Source organism: Heterodontus francisci, chromosome 42, assembly GCF_036365525.1.
Source record: "Heterodontus francisci isolate sHetFra1 chromosome 42, sHetFra1.hap1, whole genome shotgun sequence".
In the NCBI taxonomy this organism is placed as follows: Eukaryota; Metazoa; Chordata; class Chondrichthyes; order Heterodontiformes; family Heterodontidae; genus Heterodontus; species Heterodontus francisci.
In genome coordinates, this window is record NC_090412.1 from 14,910,057 (window position 1) to 14,933,049 (window position 22,993).

The 22,993-nt window shown below is 40.3% G+C and overlaps 1 protein-coding gene across 1 annotated transcript in view; it reads right to left on the reverse strand.

Annotated features, from left to right (window-relative positions):
• Nucleotides 1–22,993, reverse strand: part of chuk (component of inhibitor of nuclear factor kappa B kinase complex) — a 110,881-nt gene that overhangs the window by 63,171 nt on the left and 24,717 nt on the right. Inside the window, exons 2-9 of the mRNA XM_068020610.1 lie at nucleotides 17,635–17,760; nucleotides 13,740–13,834; nucleotides 9,141–9,258; nucleotides 6,241–6,310; nucleotides 3,817–3,905; nucleotides 2,856–2,945; nucleotides 1,752–1,876; nucleotides 213–320 (exon numbers count right to left, since the gene is read on the reverse strand). Coding sequence (XP_067876711.1) covers nucleotides 213–320; nucleotides 1,752–1,876; nucleotides 2,856–2,945; nucleotides 3,817–3,905; nucleotides 6,241–6,310; nucleotides 9,141–9,258; nucleotides 13,740–13,834; nucleotides 17,635–17,739 — 800 coding nt within the window. The 5' untranslated portion in view covers nucleotides 17,740–17,760. The remainder of the gene's footprint in view (nucleotides 1–212; nucleotides 321–1,751; nucleotides 1,877–2,855; nucleotides 2,946–3,816; nucleotides 3,906–6,240; nucleotides 6,311–9,140; nucleotides 9,259–13,739; nucleotides 13,835–17,634; nucleotides 17,761–22,993) is intronic.

A 22,993-nucleotide genomic window follows, 5' to 3' on the forward strand; every position in this document is an offset into this window, starting at 1 on the left:
CCTATGACAAGAGATGCATTTAATAAAATGATGGTAATAAAACAATTTCCTTGAAATGAGCAAGTTAATAAGATGAATAATTAAAGATCTGATACTGTCTACTACAAATGTCAAGACAGATCTACAGTAACTTTCAGAAAAGGAACACGTGAAAGACTCAAATATTCAGTACTTAATCAAGATGCAAGAATTATGAAAAAGGTACTACTCACCTGCTAAGGCCATTGGGCTGTGGTAAATTGGTGCAGTACTTTACTTCACCATTCATCTCTTCAACAGCCATAATATCTTGTTGACCTTTGATTTTAACTTTGCCATGCCTAAACAAAAATTGAATTTATACTGTTAATTTCTCCCCCAGAAAACAACCTCAGTGTCTTGTGTAAGTCATACGTAGATTGTGGCGTGACCATTTCATCATTAAAGAGCTTTAGCAGCAATGAGCTCAGTACTCCTGTGACACATTTTATGCAGTTCCTATTGATTTAACATAGGCTTTAAACAAAAAGATTAATATTGCACATTTCCTTTTTTTTTTAAAGCCAATTTATTTTATTTTTTTAGGTGGTGCTTGACTTTCAGGTTTTGGTTTATTTTTTCATGGGATTTAGGCGTCGCTGACAAGGCCAACATTTACTGACCATCCCTAATTGTCCACGAGAAGGTGGTAGTGAGCCTCATTCTTGAACTGCTGCAGTCTGTATAGTGTAGGTACACACACAGCGCTGTTAGGCAAGGAGCACCAGGGTTTGGACCCAGCAATGACGAAGGAACAGCAATATGTTTCCAAGTCAGCCTTTAGCCAAAAAGATCATAAGAACAGCAACCCAAACCAACTCCATGCCAGGACAAACTCTGAGTTTATCTTGTCCAGGAGACCCAGCTCCAGCTCCCTCAACCCTGTTCCCACTAAACTGCTGACCACCCAACATCCCTTCCTGGCTCCCATGCTAGCTGACATTGTAAATTGTTCCTTCTGCTCAAATACAGTCCTCCTTCCTTTTAAATTTACCATTATCAATCCTAAAAAAAAAAACACACCCTTGATCCCACTGTCTTTGCATACTACTATCCCATCTTGTATCTCTCTTTCCTCTTCAAAGTCTGTCAGCTTTTTGTCGCCACCCAAAACCACGTTTGACTCTCTCTAATCAGGTTTCCATCCCCTTAACAGCACTGAAATGATCTGCTTTCATAGCATCACCCCTGCCTCAGCTTATTTGCTGCTGAAACACTCATCCATACTTTTGTTATCTCCAGATTTGACTATTCCAAAACTCTTCTCACCAGTTATATTCCACCTTCTATAAATTTGAGCTCATCCAAACTCTGATGCTTGTATCCTAACCCACACCAAGTTCAGTTAAGTAGGCTCACTGTGCTCTCTGACCTACATTGGCTCAAGATCCATCAAATGCCTCAATTTTAAAATACTCATCATGTGTTCAAATCCCCCCATGGCCTCACTCCTCACTATCTCTGTACTCTCCTCCAGCCCTCCGTGAAGTCTGCATTCTTCCAACTCTGCTCTGGTGTGCATTCCCCACTCCCTTCAGCCGTCTGGGCCCTACCTCTTTGACCAAACCTTTGGTCACCTGTCTCAATATCTTCTTTGGCTCGGTGTCAATTTTTGTTACAATATGCTCCTATGAAACGCCTTGGGAATATTTTCCTATGTTAAGGCTACTATGTAAATGCAAGTTATAACTGTTATTTAAGCACAAATGGGGATATAAAGACAATCTGCTTACCATTGGAAAGGCTGCATATTGTGCAAAAATGGTCGAAATCCTGAGATGCACTCAAATACTAATGTTCCAAAGCTCCAGTAGTCTACAGTGACTGTATAAGGTTGTGACTCAAATAGCTCTGGAGCCTGGAAAAAAGGTCATATTACTATTTAACGACCAAGTCTATTAGGATAATTTCTCTCAAAAATTAAAGAATGCAAAAATAAATCTACATTGCTCAGTGACAAGAGACACTAGCAGAAACACACAAACACCACTCAAAAATTTTCTACGAGACGTTAAAGATTTTCAATTGCAGTTTAATCCTGATAAAATGTAAAACTAGACATGAGGTGGGAAGGGGCGGGGGCCGGTGGGGGAGAAGAAATTCATTTGCGTAGCACTGCTACCATTTAGCCACCATTTTAATGTCATACATTTTGTCCTTGTACTTGTTTTCCATTTAAATTAAAAATGCTCATTTTAATAATGGAAAGTGCCTATGTAAACTTGTCACACTGTATTTCACCTCCTGCCTGTGATGGTGCTGCAGCACCTCCACTGGAGGATGGAATCACAACGTGACAAGTTTACATAGACAGGTTGGGTTACAAATGTGAACAAAAGAACTTATAAAATGTGAAAAATTAACAGGAAATGTTTGCAGACAAAACATTTTTAATTATCAATGTTAGAAGCCAATTTAAAAGTTTAAAAAAGCTGCCGTGTGTAAAAAGTACTAGGGGGCATCAATTACTATATCCTACTCAGAGTCATTACAGCACAGAAGGAGGCCATTTGGCCCATTAAGTCCATGCTGGCATTCTATAGAGCAATCCAGTCAGTCTCATACCCCCACTCCATCCCCGTAGCCCTGCAAGTTTATTTCCTTCTAGTGCCCATCCAATTTCCTTTTGAAATCATTGATAGTTTCTGCTTTTACCATGCTCATTGGCAGCAAGTTCCAAGTCATTACCACTCATTGCATAAAAAATTCTTCCTTATATCCTCCCTGCATCCAAAGACTTAAAACTGTGTCCCCTAGTCCTTGCATGATCAGCTAATGGGAACAGCTTTAGAACAATTAAAAAACATATTTCTAATATACAAGGCATTAAAACTTACCAGGTACTGTAATGTCCCGACAAAAGATGTGCAAAGACTTCCTTGGTCCAGGTCTTTTGCATAGCCCAAGTCAATTATTTTGTGTACCAACTGTGGTGAACACAAAAAAAAATTCTTCACTCCATTTGTCTTATATTTTGGCAATTAAATAATTCAGATGTCCTTTCAGCAAAAGTAAACACATTTATGAGTCAGCTATTTTGTTCATGCCTTTTATTAATTTGTTATTTATTGGTGGGAAGTAGTCTTTTAATCATAAAAATGGTCAATAAAACTTCAGTTTCACTTTATTCACTTTCAATATACCTGCTATGGCGGTGTAGTGCAATCCATGAAGCACAGGGCTTCCTGTTATGTCTACAGACGAATGCTCTATTTTGGCAGTTGTTGCTACTGTTCCAACACTAACTGATTTCTTGCTTCTGATAGTCCTGCATTTCAAAGTTATCCACAGTGTTTCAATACTCAACATCATTCTGACCATTTTGAAACTAAAAAACTGACTGACTCTAATTAACTATGTCAATGGCTGCCCCAGAAGGGACAGTGCATTTGTCAAAGTCACTTGTGACTTTGATTAGGAGCATTTCAGTTCTGTGGTGGGGTGGAAACTTGATTAGAGAGGTTCAAACATGGAGTTGTGAGAATGCTGGATACAGAGTTGGGAGGTGATAACATCTTCAAGGACTTTACAGGAAGGGGAGGCTGGAAATGGGGTTGTAGTTTGCAAGAACAGAGGAGTCAATGGAGTTTTTTTTAAAAGGATGAGGGGACGATGGCAGATTTGAAGGATTGGAGGACAGTAGTTGAGAAGAAGAGAACCATTTACATTATCAGCTAGTATGAGATAATCAAAACAAGAAAGTCTGCCTATAATTAATTTCTAAACTTTAACAGGCAAGCTATGAAGTGAGAAAAGCTCAGACTGCAACATTTTAAATTTCTGATAGAATTTTCTTACCTTGCCATTGGTTTCTTGCAGCACAATGTTCTCAGGTTTGAGATCTCTATGGATAATTCTGTTTTCATGTAAATACTGGATGCCAGAACCTGATTTGTAGCAAATGCAAAATGATTGCTAAAAGTAGCTTGGTTTTAAATATAAAATCAGAGTTTTGTTTTGAGTATTGATCAGATAAGTTACACTTTCAAATAAAAGCACAAAATGCTAGAAATTTACAGGAGGTTTGATAGCATCTATTATTAGTTAATAGAACTGGAAACTGGAAGATAAACAAGCTCCTTTGTGGGACTGAATAAAATGAAACAAAATTTGGGGATGAAAGAGAATAACATAACTCAACAGTCAGTTAATTGGTTTGAATGGACAACAAATAGGTTCTTGAAACACTGGAATGAGAAGAAAACTGACGAATGCTAGAAAAGATCTTGGACACTGAAAGAGCAAAAAGTGTATGAAGAGTTGTGAAGGAATAAAAAGCCATTGAAAAGATTCACACAAGAAATAAAAGCCAAGGAAATGGGGAAAATAAAGACAAAAACTACAAATGCAAGAAATTGGAAAACAAAACCTGACAACAGTTTTTAAATTAACTACTTTGTTTTTATAACTGTTAAAAAACAATCTCTTTACAGGTCGCCAACGTGTTGCCAGACCCCTAGTTCACATTTTCATGGGAGTTTCATATGCAGACTGATGAAAAAGTGATTGCCTCCAGCATCTGGTTGATGATCTGACTATCGGGTGTATTGAAGCCAAGTAGTGTGAAGCAGTGGTAGGGCATCTCACATTGCCTCAACTTTGCACTTCAACAAAGTTAATTAGCACTCTCTAGAATTTATTTTTGAATCTTCTTAGAGTTAAGAGACAGCCTGGCATTTCTGCCCACTTTCATTATTAAAAATTGATGTTGCTGTTACGACCAGGTGAGAAAGAGGTCTAGGGTTCCCTTTCAGCCTTCACCTGGTCTTACCGTAACAGGGTTTAATTTTAAACACACCGTGTTTTTATCTCCCCCTTGGTTAATCCTTGTTCACCGCTTTCCAATTATAAGGCAAAGAAACCAGCACAAACAGGCTTTCTTAGGTTTAAAAATGAAAAGTTGAAATTTATTAAACTTAAACTCCAATTTGGTTGACACCTATGGATACACAACGTGCCCACGCTAGGATGCATACGCAATACACTCATGCAAACAGAGACAGAAAAGAGCAGAAGAAAAATAAAGTGGAAAAGTTTGAAGCAATATCTGAAGAGTTTTTGTTACGGTTCTTCCAGCTCACTGTAGAGTCCTTGATTGTAGGTAGATCTTACTTTTCATTGGGGCCCAGTATTCTTCTTAAACTTTGTTCGCTGTAGGAGAATTTTGTCTCTTGGGGTTCATGTGTCTTCAGTGGATTCAAAGGTTTGTGAGAAAGAGATGGGAGCAGACAGGAGAGATCTTCTCAGTCCAGGAGCAAACAGACACTTTGAGTTCAAACTGTTTGAATAATTTTGAAAAACTGAGGTTGCCAAGCAGGTTAGTCATATGACTAACTGGTCTGACCATGTCTTGGATTGTATCACCTTAGCAGTCTCTGGAATGCTCCTCTTACATACAATACCTGGTGATCAAGGTCCGTTGTGTGTTGAATGCCTCAGGGAATGGTCCTTTGTCCTTCCAATCACCGTCTGTTAATATGCAAATGTCTTTTCCAGCCACGGCTCATCTGTTTAACAAGTCCTTTCTTCACTCCAGTTACAAGTTAAAATCAATGTTCATAACAAAATTAATGTGCCTTATTCTTGGCAGGTGGGGGCCTGCATGACACTGCAGAGTACACAGTCAGGCACAGGCATCCGTGCTTACAGCTCTGCCGCCGACCTCAGTGCAACTATCAGCAAGGCATAACCAGCACGGTAATTTGGATCTACCAGCTGCATATCAAACACTACAGGTATTAGATTCTGCCTTTTGTGGCATCAACCAAGAGGTTTTCAGAGACTAGCCCAGATCGACTTGTCTTCAAATCCTTACATCCTCTACTCAGGAAAACACAAGTATCTCGCCTCTCCTAAATAAATTAGAGCCCAACTCAATAGAGAATTCCGTTATTGAATACTACATCTACAACTACAAGTTGAATACTTCCAAAGCATAGTGCACTGGTTAATCAAAATGCTACACCACAGAATGAGGACTTATGTAGGAGTACAGTTAGTTAAAAAGAAGTAATTTTAATCTTTGGAGGGATATGGGCATGAATATTTGCCACTGCAGCTAGGAATTTTATACCAGATCTCCCATGGTGTTAATAACAATAAATGTTATTAGCAAATAATGATGGAGAAAACATACCAGGAAGCATGACACCAGAAATGCACATTATTAACAAGAATTTTAATATAATAATTCTAAACAAATATTTTTAAAAAGTTACATACCAACATCCTGTAATAAGCTAAGCACTTGGCTTTCTTTAAGTCCACAGCAATTTTCAGGCTTGTTTAATAACTTGAAACATAAAACACACAATCAGCAAAGAACCACCAGGAAAATAAATTTTTTAAAAATCAAATATTGTAGGGCATTTATCTTGCAGGAGTTTGGAATTATGCAGTATAAACCAACTTCAAAAATATATTGCCCAATAAAAATATTAAAACTAACAAAGGATTTTAGACACAATGGAAAATACAAGCATGCAGATATAGCTGAGAATAAAATAATCTCTAAAGCAAAATAAAAGCTTTCTGCAGAATTCTCAAAAAATAGAACTTGAAATGCAGAACAGAATACGAAAAAAACTGAAGCTTTAGTGTCAAATATCATCCGTTCAAATTTACAGCAAATGATGTTTTAAATCTACCCTGCTGTTAGATACAACTTAGTTATATACAAACTGTTGTTAGCAGAATTTAATTTTCCAAGAGTAAATATTAAAGCCTAATAATTTGTGACAGTGTTAAAATAAACTGGAAAACAATACCTTGAATTTTTTTCTAATATAAATCAATAAACTTAAGAGCAGTCAGCATTATTTCATACAAAAAGTACTTTAATACCATGGGTGAAGTAGCCAATCAAATAGGAAAATATCAGGGGAAGCCTCCCTCTTTAAAGATTCTTTAGAATTATAGAATAGTACAGCACAGAAGACAACCATGCAGCCCATCAAGTCTGCACCAGTTCTTTCGAAGAGCAATCCAGTTAATCCCACTCCCCCACTCTTTCCCCATATTTTTCTCCTTATAGTATTTATCCAATTCTCTTTCGAAGGCTACTATTGAATTTATATTCACCACCCTATCGGGCACTAACCACTCACGGCATAAAACATTTTTCTTCATATCGTCCCAGTTCTTTTGACAATCACCTTAAATCTGTGCCCTCTGGTTATAAACCCTTCAGTTACTGGAAACTGTTAAAAATCAAATAGCAACGATCTATTAGGGTTCCCAGATTCCAGTGCAACTTGTTAATAGGATCCCAAGATTTTCCCGTTACTGTCTCAGCTTCCCTTAGTATACGAACATACAAATTAGGAGATGGGGTAGGTCACTCGGCCCCTCATTCAATAAGATCATGGCTGATCAGATTGTAACCTCGATTCCACATTCCCACCTACCCCCGATAACCTTTCACCCCCTTGCTCATCAAGAATCTATCTACCTCTGCCTTAAATAAATTCAAAGACTCTGCTTCCATCGCCATTTGGGAAAAAGAGTTGCAGAGGCCCACAACCCTCAGAGAAATCATTTCTCCTCATCTTTGTCTCAAATAGGCGACTCCTTATTTTTAAACAGTGACCTCTAGTTCTAGATTCTCCCACAAGGGGAAACATCTATTCCACATCCACCCTGTCAAGACCCCTCAGGATCTTATATGTTTTAATCAAAAGTCTCCAATTACTCATCTAAACTCCAGCGGTACAAGCCTAGGCTGTCCAACCTTCCTCATAAGACAACCCGCCCATTCTAGTATTAGTCTAGTAAACCTTCTCTGAACTGCTTCCAATGCATATACATCTTTCCTTAAATAAGGAGACCAATAGTGTACACAGTACTCCAGATGTGATCTCACCAATCCCCTGTATAACTGAAGCATAACCTCCCTACTTTTGTATTCAATTCCCCTCGTAATAAACAATAACATTCTATTAGCTTTCCTAATTATTTGCTGAACCTACATACTAACCTTTTGCGATTCATACACCCAGATCCCTCTGCATCTCAGAGCTCTGCAATCTCTCATCACTTAGATAATATGCTTCTTTTTTATTCTTCCTACCAAAATGGACAATTTCACATTTTCCCACATTATACTCCATTTGCCAGACCTTTGCCCACTCACTTAGCCTATCTGTATCCTTTTGAAGCCTCCTTATGTCCTCTTCACAAGTTACTTTACTATCTTTGCATCATCAGCAAATTTGGCAACCATACCTTCGGCCCCTTCATCCAAGTTATTTATATAAATTGTAAAAAGTTGAGGGCCCACCACTGATCCCTGTGGCACACCACTAGTTACATCTTGCCCAACAGAAAATGACCCATTTATGCCTACTCTATGTTTCCTGTTAGCTAGCCAATCTTCTATCCATGCCAATATGTTACCCACTACACCATGAGCTTTTATTTTCCACAATACCTTTGATGTGGTACCTTATCAAATGCCTTCTGGAAATCTAAGTACAGTACATCCACCAGTTCCCCTCTATCCAAAGCACATGTTACTTCTTCAAAGAACTCCAATAAATTGATTAAACATGGTGTCCCTTTCACAAAACTCACTCCTGACTTGGAAGATTGTGGGTTTAAGCCCCATTCCAGCACTTGCTCCCACTCCACCAGTCTTCCAGATGATAACTTGCACTTAATGACCACACTGCTTTTACACCCATTCATCAATCCTTTCACAGCCCAGAATCTGAATTCAACAGACAGCATCATCTTTCCTCCTCATACACTGTCAGAGCACTTCTCAGTTTGTCTTACAAACAGAACTTTGTATTTTGCTGAATTTGACAGTGACAGTATTTAAAATCCCATGAACCAAACACAAGGATAGTTCCCACCATTCTCATTCTAAAAGATCAGTCTTTCTTCCTAGAGCACAGCAGTGCTGTGAGCAACTGAAGAATGATGTTACTTTTTCAGGCCGATATAAGATAATTACCAAGATCACTTTTCTTTTCTCTCAATGTATGCACAGACACTGCCCAGTAACATTGCAAGGGTGTGTAATACATAATGTAATATTATTCAACATTTGCAGTAACTGCATTAGCTCTCATTTAGTTAAACGTTTCACTCACTCAGGTCTCAGCACAAACTTAAGTTACCTTACGCAAGTCACCTCCTTTACAGTATTCCATCACAAGGAGAGGGACATCATTAAATGCAACATCCTGCATTTCTTCTGGAACTTCACATGCTGTTACAACATTTGGGTTGTTTAACCTTGTTTTGAAAAGGAGTGTGAGAGAGAAAGAGATGTAGATGACCCTCATTGTACACTCAACTGATAAACAGTCAATTGTATACAAGTGAAAGGAAACATAAACATTTAAACTTGAAAATACATTCAATAAGCTGGTCACGTATCAATCTACAATGGCCCTTACTGGTAAGGTGTCACAACATATATGCCCTGCAACAAAAAAAAAGACAATTATTACAATCTATAAAGGTCCTGAAAACTGCAATGTCTGAATTTATTACACTTGAGATTTGACAATAAGAGGAAAAGTGGTAAATTACTGCCATCTTTTATCCATAAAATAGACAGACACTATACAGATCAGCCTTGATTAGAAACGTCCACAAAGTTAATGGTTTTTATGGAACCTTCCTGCCACAAGGCTATCAGGAGTGTAGTGGACTGCAGCAAACTAGGCCATGGTCTGGCTATGTCAGGGCTCAGCACTGCCCATCACTTTCCAGAGGACCTTGTGTGGATGGAGTGTCACCCTGCCCAAACAGGGCACCCACTGCCAGGCGGGGAGAAATACTAGGCCAAGGGTTTCCACATTCCTTCCCTGAGAATGCACAGTGGACCAGTTTGTTAAGTGAAAGCAGATTTACTAGTCCAACAGACAGCATAAAACAAGGGATAGAATAACGGCATAGGCCGGGATCACAGCCTGGGCAGCTGAAGATATTAAACATTTAATCTTTCCTTTTACCTCCCATTCCATCCTGATGTCAGCACTCCATACCAAGGTTCTCTGGCAGGTGCACAAGACGCACCACCAATGGAAAGGGCACCTACCACCATTATAATAAAGTGACCTGCCTGATCCTGCACACTCCAACAGTCAGTGCCATAGGTCACTGGTGAACCAACCCCAGCAGTTAAACTAGGATTAAAGGCTCATGGATTTTTGATGCTATTTAACAGATCAGGTGTCAGCCTCGGCTCAATGGTAACACTCACCCTGAGTCAGAAGATCATGGGTTTAAACCTATTGCAGAAACTTGAGCACACCAGCTAGGCTGACATTTTAGTGCAATAACTGAGAGACTGCTACTGCTGGAGGTGCTGTCTTTTGAATAAGCAATTAAAAGCCTGCCCTCTCAGATGAATGTAAAAGATCGCATATTGCTGTTTGAAGAGAAGGAGGGGAATTCTCGCAGCGTCTTTGCCAACATTTAGCCCTCAATCAATGCCACCAAAAAACAGATTATTTCATTGCTGTTTGTGGGACCTTGCAAACTAGTTGTCACACTTGCCTACATTACAATAGTGATTACACCTTTTCCCTTTAAAAAAAAGTACTTAATTTGGACGTCCTGAGCATTTTTTTTAAATTCGTTCCTGGGATGTGGTCGTCGCTGGTCAGGCCAGCATTTATTGCGTATCCCTAATTGCCCATGAGAAGGTGGTGGTGAGCTGCCTTCTTGAACCGCTGCAGTCTATGTAGGGTAGATACACCTACAGTGCTGTTAGGAAGGGAGTTCCAGGATTTTGACCCAGCGACAGTGAAGGAACAGCGCAATAGTTCGAAGTCAGGATGGTGTGTGGCTTGGAAGAGAAATTGGAGGTGGTGGTGTTCCCATGCATCTGCTGCGCTTGTCCTTCCAGATGGTAGAGGTCACAGGTTTGGAAGGTGCTGTCTAAGGAGCCTTGGTGCATTGCTGCAGTGCATCTTGTAGATGGTAGACACTGCTGCCACTGTGCAGCGGTTTGTTGATGGGGTGCCAATCAAGCGGGCTGCTTTGTCCTGGATGGTGTCGAGCTTCCTGAGTGTTGTTGGAGCTGCATCCATCCAGGCAAATGTAGTGTATTCCATCACACTCCTGACTTGCGCCTTGTAGATGCTGGACAGGCTTTGGGGAGTCAGGTGGTGAGTTACTTGCCACAGAATTCCTAGTCTCTGACCTGCTCTTGTAGCCACGGTATTTATATGGCTACTCCAGTTCAGTTTCTGGTCAATGGTAGCCCCTAGGATGTTGATAGTGGGGGATTCAGCGCTGGTAATGTCATTGAATGTCAAGGGGAGATGGTTAGATTCTCTCTTGTTGGAGATGGTCATAGCACAAATGCTACTTGCCACTTATCAGCCCAAGCCTGGATATTGTCCAGGTCTTGCTGCATTTCTACATGGACTGCTTCAGTATCTGAGGGGTCGCGAATGGTGCTGAACATTGTGCAATCATCAGCGAACATCCCCACTTCTGACCTTATGACTGAAGGAAGATCATTGAATAAGTTGCTGAAGATGGGCCGAGGACACTACCCAGAGAAACTCCGATAGTGATGTTCTGGAGCTCAGATAATTGACCTCCAACAACCACAACCATCTTCCTTTGCGCTACGTATGGCTCCAACCAGCAGAGAGTTTTCCCCCAATTCCCATTGACTCCAGTTTTGCGAGGGCTCCTTGATGCCATACTCGGTCAAATGCTGCCTTGATGTCAAGGGCAGACACTCTTGCCTCACCCCTTGAGTTCAGCTCTTTTGTCCACGTTTGAACCAAGGCTGTAAGGAGGTCAGGAGCTGAGTGGACTTGGCGGAACCCAAACTGAGCATCACTGAGCAGGTTATTGCTAAGCAAGTGCTGCTTGAGAGTACTGTCGACGACACCTTCCATCACGTTATTAATGATTGAGAATAGATTGATAGGGCAGTAATTGGCCAGGTTGGACTTGTACTCCTTTTTGTGTTCAGGACATACCTGGGCAATTTTCTACATTGCCAGGTAGATGCCAGTGTTGTAGCTGAACTGGAACAGCTTGGCTAGGGGCGCGGCAAGTTATGGAGCACAGGCCTTCAGTATTATTGCTTGAATGTTGTCAGGGCCCATAGCCTTTGCAGCATCCAGTGCTTCAGTCATTTCTTCATATCATGCAAAGTGATTCAAATTGACTGAAGACTGCGATCTGTGATGCTGAGGACTTCAGGAGGAGGCGGAGATGGATCATCAACTCGGCACTTCTGGCTGAAGATTGTTGCAAATGCTTCAGCCTTATCTTTTGCACGAATGTACTGGGTTCCCCCATCATTGAGGATGGGAGATTTGTGGAGCCACCTCCTCCAGTTAGTTGTTTAATTGTCCACCAGCATTCATGACTGGATGTGGCAGGACTGCAGAGCTTAGATCTGATCCGTTGGTTATGGGGTCACTTAGCTCTGTCTATCGCATGCTGCTTATGCTGTTTTGCACGCAGGCCAGTCCTGGGTTGTAACTTCACCAGGTTGATACCTCATTTTGAGGTATATCTGGTGCTGCTCCTGGCATGCCCTCCTGCACTCTTCATTGAAACAGGGTTGGTACCCCGGCTTGATGGTAATGGTAAGGTGGGGGATATGCCGGGCGATGAGGTTACAGATTGTGATTGAGAATAATTCTGCTGCTGCTGATGGCCCACAGTGCCTCATGGATACCCATTTTTCCATTGCTAGATCTGTTTGAAATCTATCCCATTTAGCACAGTGGTAGTGCCAGACAGCACGATGGAGGATATTCTTAATGCGAAAGCTATTGTATAAATGCAACTTTTCGCTTTCTCAACCTCATGAAATGTGAAAGGTGCATCTTCCACTTTTCATTAGCTCAATGTGGTTACGAAAATCCATTTGAGATATCTAAACTTTGAGGAATTCTCATTAACTTTAGGCCATTTTGGAGATTTTTTTTTAAAAAGTGAATATTTGAATTCTTAATTAGATGAAATTGCATTCAACTTACTGAGTGTCAGGGAGCTCTAACTGTACCAATTATTCAATGATCAAAACAGTGCAAATCCAGATATTATTTAAATACCAAAACATGCACTCTTTTACATTTGGGAAAATAGTACAAAACCCCGTTGCGTGCTCTTTGCAATCTTATTTTAAGTTTCCCTCAAAAAAGTATATTCACATGGAGCATGAAGCCGCTTAAGTAACATTTACTGCATCTATCCAAGAGATTCTCAATGTCACATATGAGGACACAAGGAGACATGTCAAGAGATCCTAAAACTGAGGAATGTTGTTCAATGTTAGTACATGCATATTCACAATTTGGGCATTTTACAAGAAGGGTACTAAATGCAAAAAAAATGAAACTACTCAGACAACTGGAAGCCTAACCAAACTTTATTAGTTATTAAATATAGCAGTTAGTTGGCCAGTCAACATTGATGTCATACCCCAGGAAGCAGCAATCTCCAGGCTACAAGTTTCCCTGGTGTCTTGCGGACCATTATTAGACACATTACTTAATATGTGGAATATTCCCTTCCAAATTGATGATATTTACATGTTCAATCACAAATCCTATATTAATCTTTCCCAAAAGTTCTTCACCAATGGTTTATGTGTGTATTTTCCACCGTACACAACCAGCCAGAAATCAAAATTATTATCCATGGTGACCAAAATTACCTCAATTTGTTTGGCAAGATCTGAACACTTCGCTAATGAAATTTCTGTAGATCTCCAAGAGTGCACTCACTTTTTCATAATTTGAATCTCATGGCTCCATCTCTCTTTGTTTCTTGCGCTCAACTCTAAACGACAGGCCTTAACTGCAATCCTTTCTCCAGTGTTCTGGAACAGAAGTTTGGATTTGTAGGTTTATTTGGGAAGTAAAAAAAACTGTTTACATAAAAAGTCATAATTGTTTCCTGAAATCTCTTCACAGATACTGCTTGACTTGCTGAGTATTTCCAGCATTTTCTGTCTTTATTTCAGTTAGTTTTTGATTTATTCTTTATCTGAACCCTTGGTTTGCAACCATTCCTTCTGAATTTAGATAAACATCTGATTGACAGTCTTTATAGTACAGAGGGAAAATAGGCACCTAAACAAAATAGTTTTACTACTTCAAAGGAAAGTTTACAAGTTGAAATACAGCCAAGAAGTAACTCACTAGTTCAAAGAAATCATTTCTGATGCAATCTTTGATGAATATTGATCATTTGATCCATTACAATACCACATCTGAACTACACTGGGACAATCTTAAAAATATGCTTAGTGTCACACGCACACACACCATCCCCCCTGGAATTTTACAGCCCCCTAACGAGCAGGCTGGTGGTGGGGGTGGGGTGGTGAGAAGAGAGACATTGAGCGGGAGGTGGCGGGGGGGGGGGGGGCCGTTCCCGACGCCTTCCAGCCCCCGCTGCAATTTTACGCGGGGGTGCAGCGGTGAGAAACGGCCCGCCTGCCCCAGGCCAATCAAGGCCCTTAAATGAACCCTGCAGCCCAATGGGGAAAGCACCTCTCTTACTTCACAGTGTTGTGGTAAGACAGTCCTTTACAAGATTACAATTGCAGCAGAGTTGGTAGCACTTGCGCCTCTATGCTTATGTCACTACACACAAGAGTTGCTGAAGCTACTCAGATCCAAAAAAGGTCACACAAATGCTAACACCATAACTCGACCTCCATTTTTGCTACATGCAGAATATTTCGAGATGGTTTATATTCCCTATATGCAGAAGTTCAAATACAGTTAATCACCACCCGAACAATCAGGCTTTAGGAAATCTGTGACCATCCTATTGGTATCTCACACACACCATTTTTTCCAAAATCTTTGTTAGCTCCCAACAACCACTAGTGTCAAACTTAAAATTATCTGATCATCTTACAGATGTCCATGCGTGCACACTTTTATGGCAACACCTATATAAAAAATCTGTACATGAAGTGAAATCGGAATCTCATTTCTGAAGCGTACAACGACTTGTATTTATATAATGCCTTATCAACAAAACTTTACACTGAGTCACATAAAGAGATAATCTTAAGAGGGTACCAAAAGCTTGGTTAAAGAGGTAGGTTTTAAGGGGAAGACAGAGGCAGAGAGTTTTAAGATGGGAATTCCAGGACTTAGGGCCGAGGCAGCTGAAGGCACGGCTGCCAATGGTGGAGGGATTAAAATCTGGGATGTGCAAGACAAAATCAAAGACAACAACCTATAATTGTATAGCACCTTTCATGTTGGAAAATGCTCTAAGGCACTTTACAGAAGCGCAAATAAACAAAAACTGACATCATACCAAAATAGGAGATATTAGGAGAGGTAAGTTAAAGTTTGGAGGTAGGTTTAGAGAAGGATCTTAAAGAAGGAGAAAAATCAAAAGGGAGAGAGGTTTAGAGAGGGATATTCCAGAGCTTAAGGCCTACACGGGTGAAAGCATGATCGCCAACAGTGGGGCAAAGGTGATGCACAAAAAGGCCAGAGTTGGAGGAATGCCATGATCTTGGAAGGTTGAAGGGCTGCAGCAAATTACACAGAGATAGGAGGGATGGCTGAGGCCATGAAGGAATTTGAACAGAAGAAATTTAAATTGTAGGCACTGAGGGACTAGAAGCCAACATAGGTCAGTAAGCACCTGGGTGATGGGTATTGGTTAAGGGAACTTCATGCGGGTTAGGATATAGGCAGCAGAGTTTTGTAATGAGCTGAGGTTTATGGTGGGTGCAGATTTGGAGGCTGGCCAAGAGAGCTTTGCAGCCGTCGAGTCTGGAGATGACAAAGGCATGAATGCAGGTTTCGGCAGCAGATAAGCTGAAGAAGGGGCTCATTATTCGGGTATGGTTCCATGAATGCTGTATGTTAGCAAAATATTAGGCATCGCAGCCAAGCACATTCATCTTTTCATCTGACATCCACATAATAACGCTTACAGCAGTGGACTATGAAACTATGATTAGGAACTCTGGCTGATTTTTCCCTATCTAGCCGAGGTGCATTAAGATCAACTGTAACATCCTAATCACCCTTCTGACAGATCAACTAATCCAGCATAGGCTGGGAGGAAATCAAACCTGACCTTCCCCCTTGTCTGCATAGCTGAACTACTTATTGGGTAAACTTACTGAGCTACAAAGAGATCATGCTTACTGAAAACAATCTTGGTCAAAAATGTTACAGGAATCAAAAGGATACTTAAATTATTTTTCATGTGGAGGAAAATCTTGAATGAACATCTAAAGAATATGCTCACAAGTCTTGGGGAGAGCTTCTAACAGGTGTGTATGTTGTTGGGAGGGTGACAGAGGTGGAGAAAAGTGGTGATATTAGAATTTAGAATTCCTTTCAGGATGCAAACAAGTTCAATCCTTGGGATTTGGTCCTTTGCACATTCCCTCCCCATCTGACTTTACCCAATCATTTTTGAGAGAAGCTTTAGCTATCTCAGCCCTACTCTCTTCATCTTACTCCATAAATCCCCCCGCCTCTCCATTTTTTTTTAAAAAGCATATCGAAGTCCAGATTTTTGACCAAACTTTGTCACCTCTACTGACATCGATGGCTCAATGTCCTTTTCTCCATTAATTTTAACTATTTTCTTTCTTCCTGTTTCTCCACTCACCCTCACTTTGGGACATTTTCTATGTTAAAGATCCTATAAAACAGCACATTACATAGAGTCACAGTTTTGCAGCACAGAAACAGGCCCTTCAGACCACCGTGTCAGCGCCAGCCATCAAGCCTATCTATTCTAATCCCATTTTCCAGCAATAGAGTAATAGAATGATTGCATGACAAGAGAGAAATTCGAGAGATATAAAACTTGCCTCCTTTTTGTACCTAACCAAATTACCTAAGCAGAAATGTAATTTAATATTTAAACTAACACAGAGAAGAAACTAGCAAGCCATTATTGTTGACTGGATCTCCATCAGGCTCTTAGAAGTAATTCTAATCAAACCCAAGTTTCCAATACAGTTTCCATAGAACCCATACATGCCTATATACATCGAAATAAATGTAGGTTAGATAGTTTGGTAGCTTAGAAAATCATAGCATTAAGCTCAGCAAAATGAAGCAATAAGAACCAAATTTGCTTCCCCCAATGCTCAATGACTCGATGAGTTCCTGACCTCAAGCACTTCACTGTTCCCCACAGAAATAAAATTATCCCCAGGTCACTCTTTCTTAGCAACTGTTCAGAATGGCATGGTAGCAGCTGGAAGCAAGCTAACCGCCCACTTGGTTGCCGTTTATGAGTCAGGGAGATTTAACTAGCAACTGCTTCCCAGGAATACCCAAATTCCACAGCTTCCTGTCATAGAGATTACTAGTTAGAAGGAGATGCAATCTCAGTTGATTTGTGTATTTCATGGAAGCCAAGCATTCCAACCAAATGGGAATTAAAATAAAGGAATATTCAACTTGTACAATGACAAACTCGTGTTTGTGAATTATAAGCCATAACAATAGCAACTACGGAGAAATCAGCAATCTTGAATTCACCAGTTGAAGGGTCAGGGAGATCATAAGGTCCCCCAAAAAGAAATTTAGGGTCATCCAGTAATTTTTTGTTTAATCTAAAAATACTTTGTAGATTATACCACAAAAGCCAGATTTCTCAGGAGTGTGTAATATTTACCTTATGTTCATACATATAGACATGTCCAAAACCTCCTGTTCCAAGACGCTCTTTTAGATCCCAGGGCCCACATGTCTGAACCTGCTTAAAAGGTGGTTTTTCCATTCTCAATCAGGAACTTAATCACTGTAATTACAAAAATATGCATAATTATAATAGATAAAATGAATGTTGGGAAGCATAACTGCAAACAAAAATACTAGAAAAGCACAATTGTTCAGCATTTGAAAAAGAATGTTCAGTTACAGTTGCTATTGTGTCCCTTCATTATAACTCCCTTTTAACACCAGATTAGCATGGGTCAAAGACAAAATGGGAGTGTAAATTTAACTGATGAGTCATGAGGAAGTCTGGATTGTGATTAAGTACAGAATAGAGATATTCAGCAAAGCAGTCATTCACACATGTTGCTATACCCCCCAATAAAGAGGATATTCTATTCTAAGCAACAAAAGGCGGTTTATGTAATTCACTCTGACGTGGGAAAAGCATTTGGGCTACTGAGTAATGGCATGGGAAGAAATAAACATGGGCTCTGATTAAGTGTTCTGCCCTAAAAGGTCAATTCAACTTTTTCTATTGGATACTGCCTAACTATTAATTTTCAGCATTTTCTTTATTTCAAAATTACTATAGCAATCTCTTTGGATTACATCATGTACCTAGAACTAATTAAAAAGGTCAGTTTGTGGTCTGTAAAGGATTTCCCTGAATTACTTTCAATCGGAGTTAATGGTATGGTCCAATCTAGAATCGGAGTCATAACGGCACAGAAGGAAGCCATTCGGCCCATCAAGTCCAAGCCAACTCTCTGTAGAACAATCCAATCAGTCCCATTCCCTCACTCTATCCCTGTAGCCCTGCAAGCTTATTTCCCTCAAGTACCCACCCAATTTCCTTCTGAAATCATTCATCGTCTCCACTTCCACCACCTCATAGGCAGCGAGTTCCAGATTATTACCACTCATTGCGTAAAAAGGTTCTTCCTCACAACCCCCCTGCATCTCTAGCCGAAAATCTGAAACCCATGTCCTCTAGTCCTCATACCATCAGCTAATAAGAACAGCTTTTCTTTGTCTACCTCATCTAAACCTGTCATAATCTTATACACCGCTATCAAATCTCCCCTCAATCTCCTTTGCCCCAAGGAGAACAACCCCAGCTTCTCCAACCTCACCTTGTAGATAAAATCCCTCTCCCTGGAATGATTCTGATAAATCTCCTCTATATCCTCACATTTTTCCTGAAGTGTGGTGACCAGAACTGGACACAATATTCTAGTTGTGACCTACCACAGCTTTATAAACGTCCAGCATAACTTCCCTGCTTTTGTACTCAATACCTCTATTTATGAAGCATAAGATCCCATATACTTTGCTATCGATTAGGTACTTTACAGCCTCACAGACTCAACCTTGAGTTCAACACTTTCATGGCATGACTGGATTTTTAAAAAATATTTTTCTATTTTCATTTTTATTTTATTTTTTGCGCCAAGGACAGAAATGTGGGCATGAGAGTGTGTGGGGGGGGTGGGCGCGAGGGGGGTGTTGAAATAGCAAGCAACCGGAAGCTTAGGTTCATGCTTTCAGACTGAGCACAGGTATTCCACAAAGCGGTCACCCACTCTGCGTCTGGTCTCCCCAATGTGGAGGCGACCACATTGTGAGCAGCAAATACAGTATACTAAATTGAAGAAAGTGCAAGCAAATTGCTGCTTCACCTGGAAGGAGTATTTGGGGCCTTCAATAGCGAGGAGAGAGGAGGTAAAAGGGCAGGTATTACACCTCCAGTGATTGCATGGGAAGGTAACGTAGGAAGGGGTCGAGGTCGAGGTGTCGCGGCTAATGGAGGAGTGGACCAGGATGTTGCGGAGGGAACGATCCCTTCGGAATGCCGGCAGTTAGCTAGTTGGTGTGCTATCCCCACCCCCACTTCCTTTAGCAACCTGGGATGAAAGCCATCTTGACCAAGCAACTTATCCACTCGAAGCATAGCTAGCCTTTCCAATACATCCTTCCCATCAATTATCACCCCATCCATTACCTCTACCATCTCTAGTTACAGGTTTATTTTGTTAACTACTCTCTCAGTATGTCCTGCCACATTCAAAGATCTATGTACATGAACCCCCAGGTCCCTCTGTCCTTGTATGCTCTTTACAGCTGCGCAAATTGGTCTATATTGCCTCTCCCTATCCCTTCTGCCAAAATGCATCACCTCATACTTCTCTGTATTAAATTCCATCAGCCATTTGTCTTTCCATTCGACTAGCCTATCTAAGTCTTGTTGCAGTTGACTGGTATCATCCTCACAGTTTGCCACACCTTCAAGTTTGGTATCATCAGCAAAGTTTGAAATTTTACTCTGTATTTCAATACCCAAGTCATTTATATATATCAAAAAAGCAGTGGTCCTAACACTGAAGCTTGGGGCGCACCACTGTCTACCATCTTCCAGTCCTTATTAACTCCAAATCATTTACCACAACTCGCTGTTTTCTATCCTTAAGCCAATTTTTTAAAAATTCAAACTGACCCTGATCTTCTTATTCCATGAGCCTCAATTTTTTTAACTAGCCTTTTATGTGGTACTTTGTCAAACGATTTCTTAAAATTGATATAGACAACATCCATTGCTTTCCTTTCATCAACCTTCTCTATTACTTCATCAAAAAATTAAATTAGAATAGTCAAGCATGATCTTTTTACAAATCCATGCTGGCTCTCATTAATTAACTCAATCCTCTCCAAGTGCCTATTGATTTTTTTCCCTGATTATTGTTTCTAAAACTTTACCTACCACTGATGTTAAACAGATCGGCCTGTAGTTATTACAAAAGTCCTTAATCTTCCAATCTTATTCAAGAAAGGGTATAAGGCAAGTCCTTCTGCTATCTTCACTCCCACTTCCTTTAGCAATCTGGGATGCAAGCCATCTGGACCAGTCAACTTATCCACTCTAAGCATAGCCAGCCTTTCCAGTACATCCTTCCTATCAATTTTCACCCCATCCATTATCTCCACCATCTCCGCTTCTACCGATGTTTTGTCAGCATCGCCTTCCTTCATAAACACCAATACAAAGTATTCATTAAGTATTCTTGCCTTGCCCCTCTAAGAATATATCAGCCTCTTTGTCTTTAATAGGCTCCACCCCAACTTTTACAACCAACTTACTATTTACACGCTGTTACGACCGCGGCGGGAGCAACGCACTGTCAATTCAGTCCCGTCACTCCACAAGTCGCAGCATATTATTAAGCTCTCACACCCAATCTGAAAACAGCCAAATTAAACACTCTAGTAATCCCAGAATGAAACAGACCAAATCAGGTATCTTTAGACAACAAATTAACTATTTATTTTTTTTTAAAACCTATGTCTAAAGACCTTATAACTTCTTACTTTAACCTAACTCCTGCATTCACACACATACACTCAAAAACTAAGTTAATTGGTTTTAAAAGTTGAGTTTTTAAAAATTAGCTGTCTCTTAAGAATAAATAAAATAACTAAAGTTTAGTAAGTTATGTTCCTAATGGATGAGGTCTTCTAATGTGAAAAGTCACTCGAAGCCTTCACGTAGATTTGATGAAAATAGTCCTTCAGTAGATAGGCATGCAACTCTTCGGCTGCAGCAAGCATCAAACAGTTCTTTGAACTATGAGCACAGCAATACAAACAGTCACTTGAAAAAGAATGCTTTTCTTCTTTACTTAGGGAATTAAATTGGCTTGTAGCTCCTTGTAGAATTTTTGCTAAGAGAGTACAAGCAGCTCCTTTTCTCTTCAGTACACCTCGCTGGAAAGTCTCTCCAAACTAACTGGCTTCAGCCAGTTTCTGCCAGTTCCACACACAGCCAAGTGGAAACATTACCATGTGACCTCTCTCTCTCTCTCCTGCTGTTGTCTCGGGTAACAAAAATGCAACTATGGCACACTGTGTCGCCAGAATCTTCTCTCCCTTAAAGGTGCACTGCTTTTAACAGTCATAAAGGCATAGGTGGTTTTGAATCCGAGGAGAAAGATAATTACATGTCCGTGACAATGCCGGTAGAAGATTTTTGTATTCCCTTTTGTATTAACTACCATTCTATTTTCATATTCCCTCTTTGCTAGTCTTATTTTCCTCTTCACTTCCCCTCTCAACTTATTGCATTTGGCCTGGTTCCTGCTTGAAGAATTCAGCTGACATGCATCACACACCCTTTTTTTTGTTTCATCATATTTTCTATCTCCCTCGTCATCCAAGGAGCCCTGGCTTTGGGTTCCTTACCTTTTGCCCTTGTTGAAATGTACCTAGCCTGTACTTGAAAATCTGCTCCTTAAACAACATCCATTGTTGCATTACAGTTTTTCCTGTCAATCTTTGGTTCCATTTTATCCATCCTATTGAAGTTAGCCCTCTTCCAATTTAGAAGTTCTACTTTAGATTGTTCCTTGTTCTTCTCCATTACTAATCAAAACCTTATGATATGATGATCACACTTAACCAAGTGTTCTTCCAGAGTCAATTGGCCCACCTCATTCCCCAGCACCAGATCCAGAAATGCCTCCTTCCGAGTTGGACATACTGGTCAAGGAAGTTCTCCTGAACACATTTCAGGTTTTCCTCTCCCTCCTTACTCTTTACTCTAACTCTAACCCCTTTACTCTAACATTATCCCAAATCAATATTTGGGTCATTGAAGTCCTCCAATATCACCACTCTATAGTTCTTGCACATCTCTTGATTTCCCTACAGATTTTCACCAGAAAAGGCCAATTTTACTGCATTAAACATGTCTACTGGAAAACAAAAACTGTTGGAATTTGAATATTCCAAAGACTATGATGACCCCTACCAACTTTGAGTTACGTTGTATGCTCATTGCGATGTTAAAACTGCAGTATCTGTTGAGATGGTGATATGGCACATGCACTGGGGCACCAATGTCCAGTGCAATGGCAGTGGAGCCAGAACCTTCAAACCCCATGACACCTCGTGGCCAATCTCAGTTTTGCTGCTATATGAAGCGGCATGTACCCAAACTATGAGGGACAGTTACCCCCAGAGTGTTACTGCACACCATCTCCTAGCGACTGGCTTGGAATCCTAGAAGTAGAACCCCCGAGTCCTGGGATGGGAAGGAGGAGGGGGAAAAAAGACACCCAATATAAGTTTAAATTTTCAGCAGCCAAATTTCATTTGTAATTCATGTCAAATGTAAAACAAAAAAACAAAACAAAAAAATCACCTGTAAACCCACAGTATGTTTTTGGAAAAAAAAGTGGAGTAGGTGATGGGTAATTCTGTGTTAAATTTAGATATTAGAAAGGCATAGTTACTTAGTTTGTGGCTTTTATTAACATTTTATA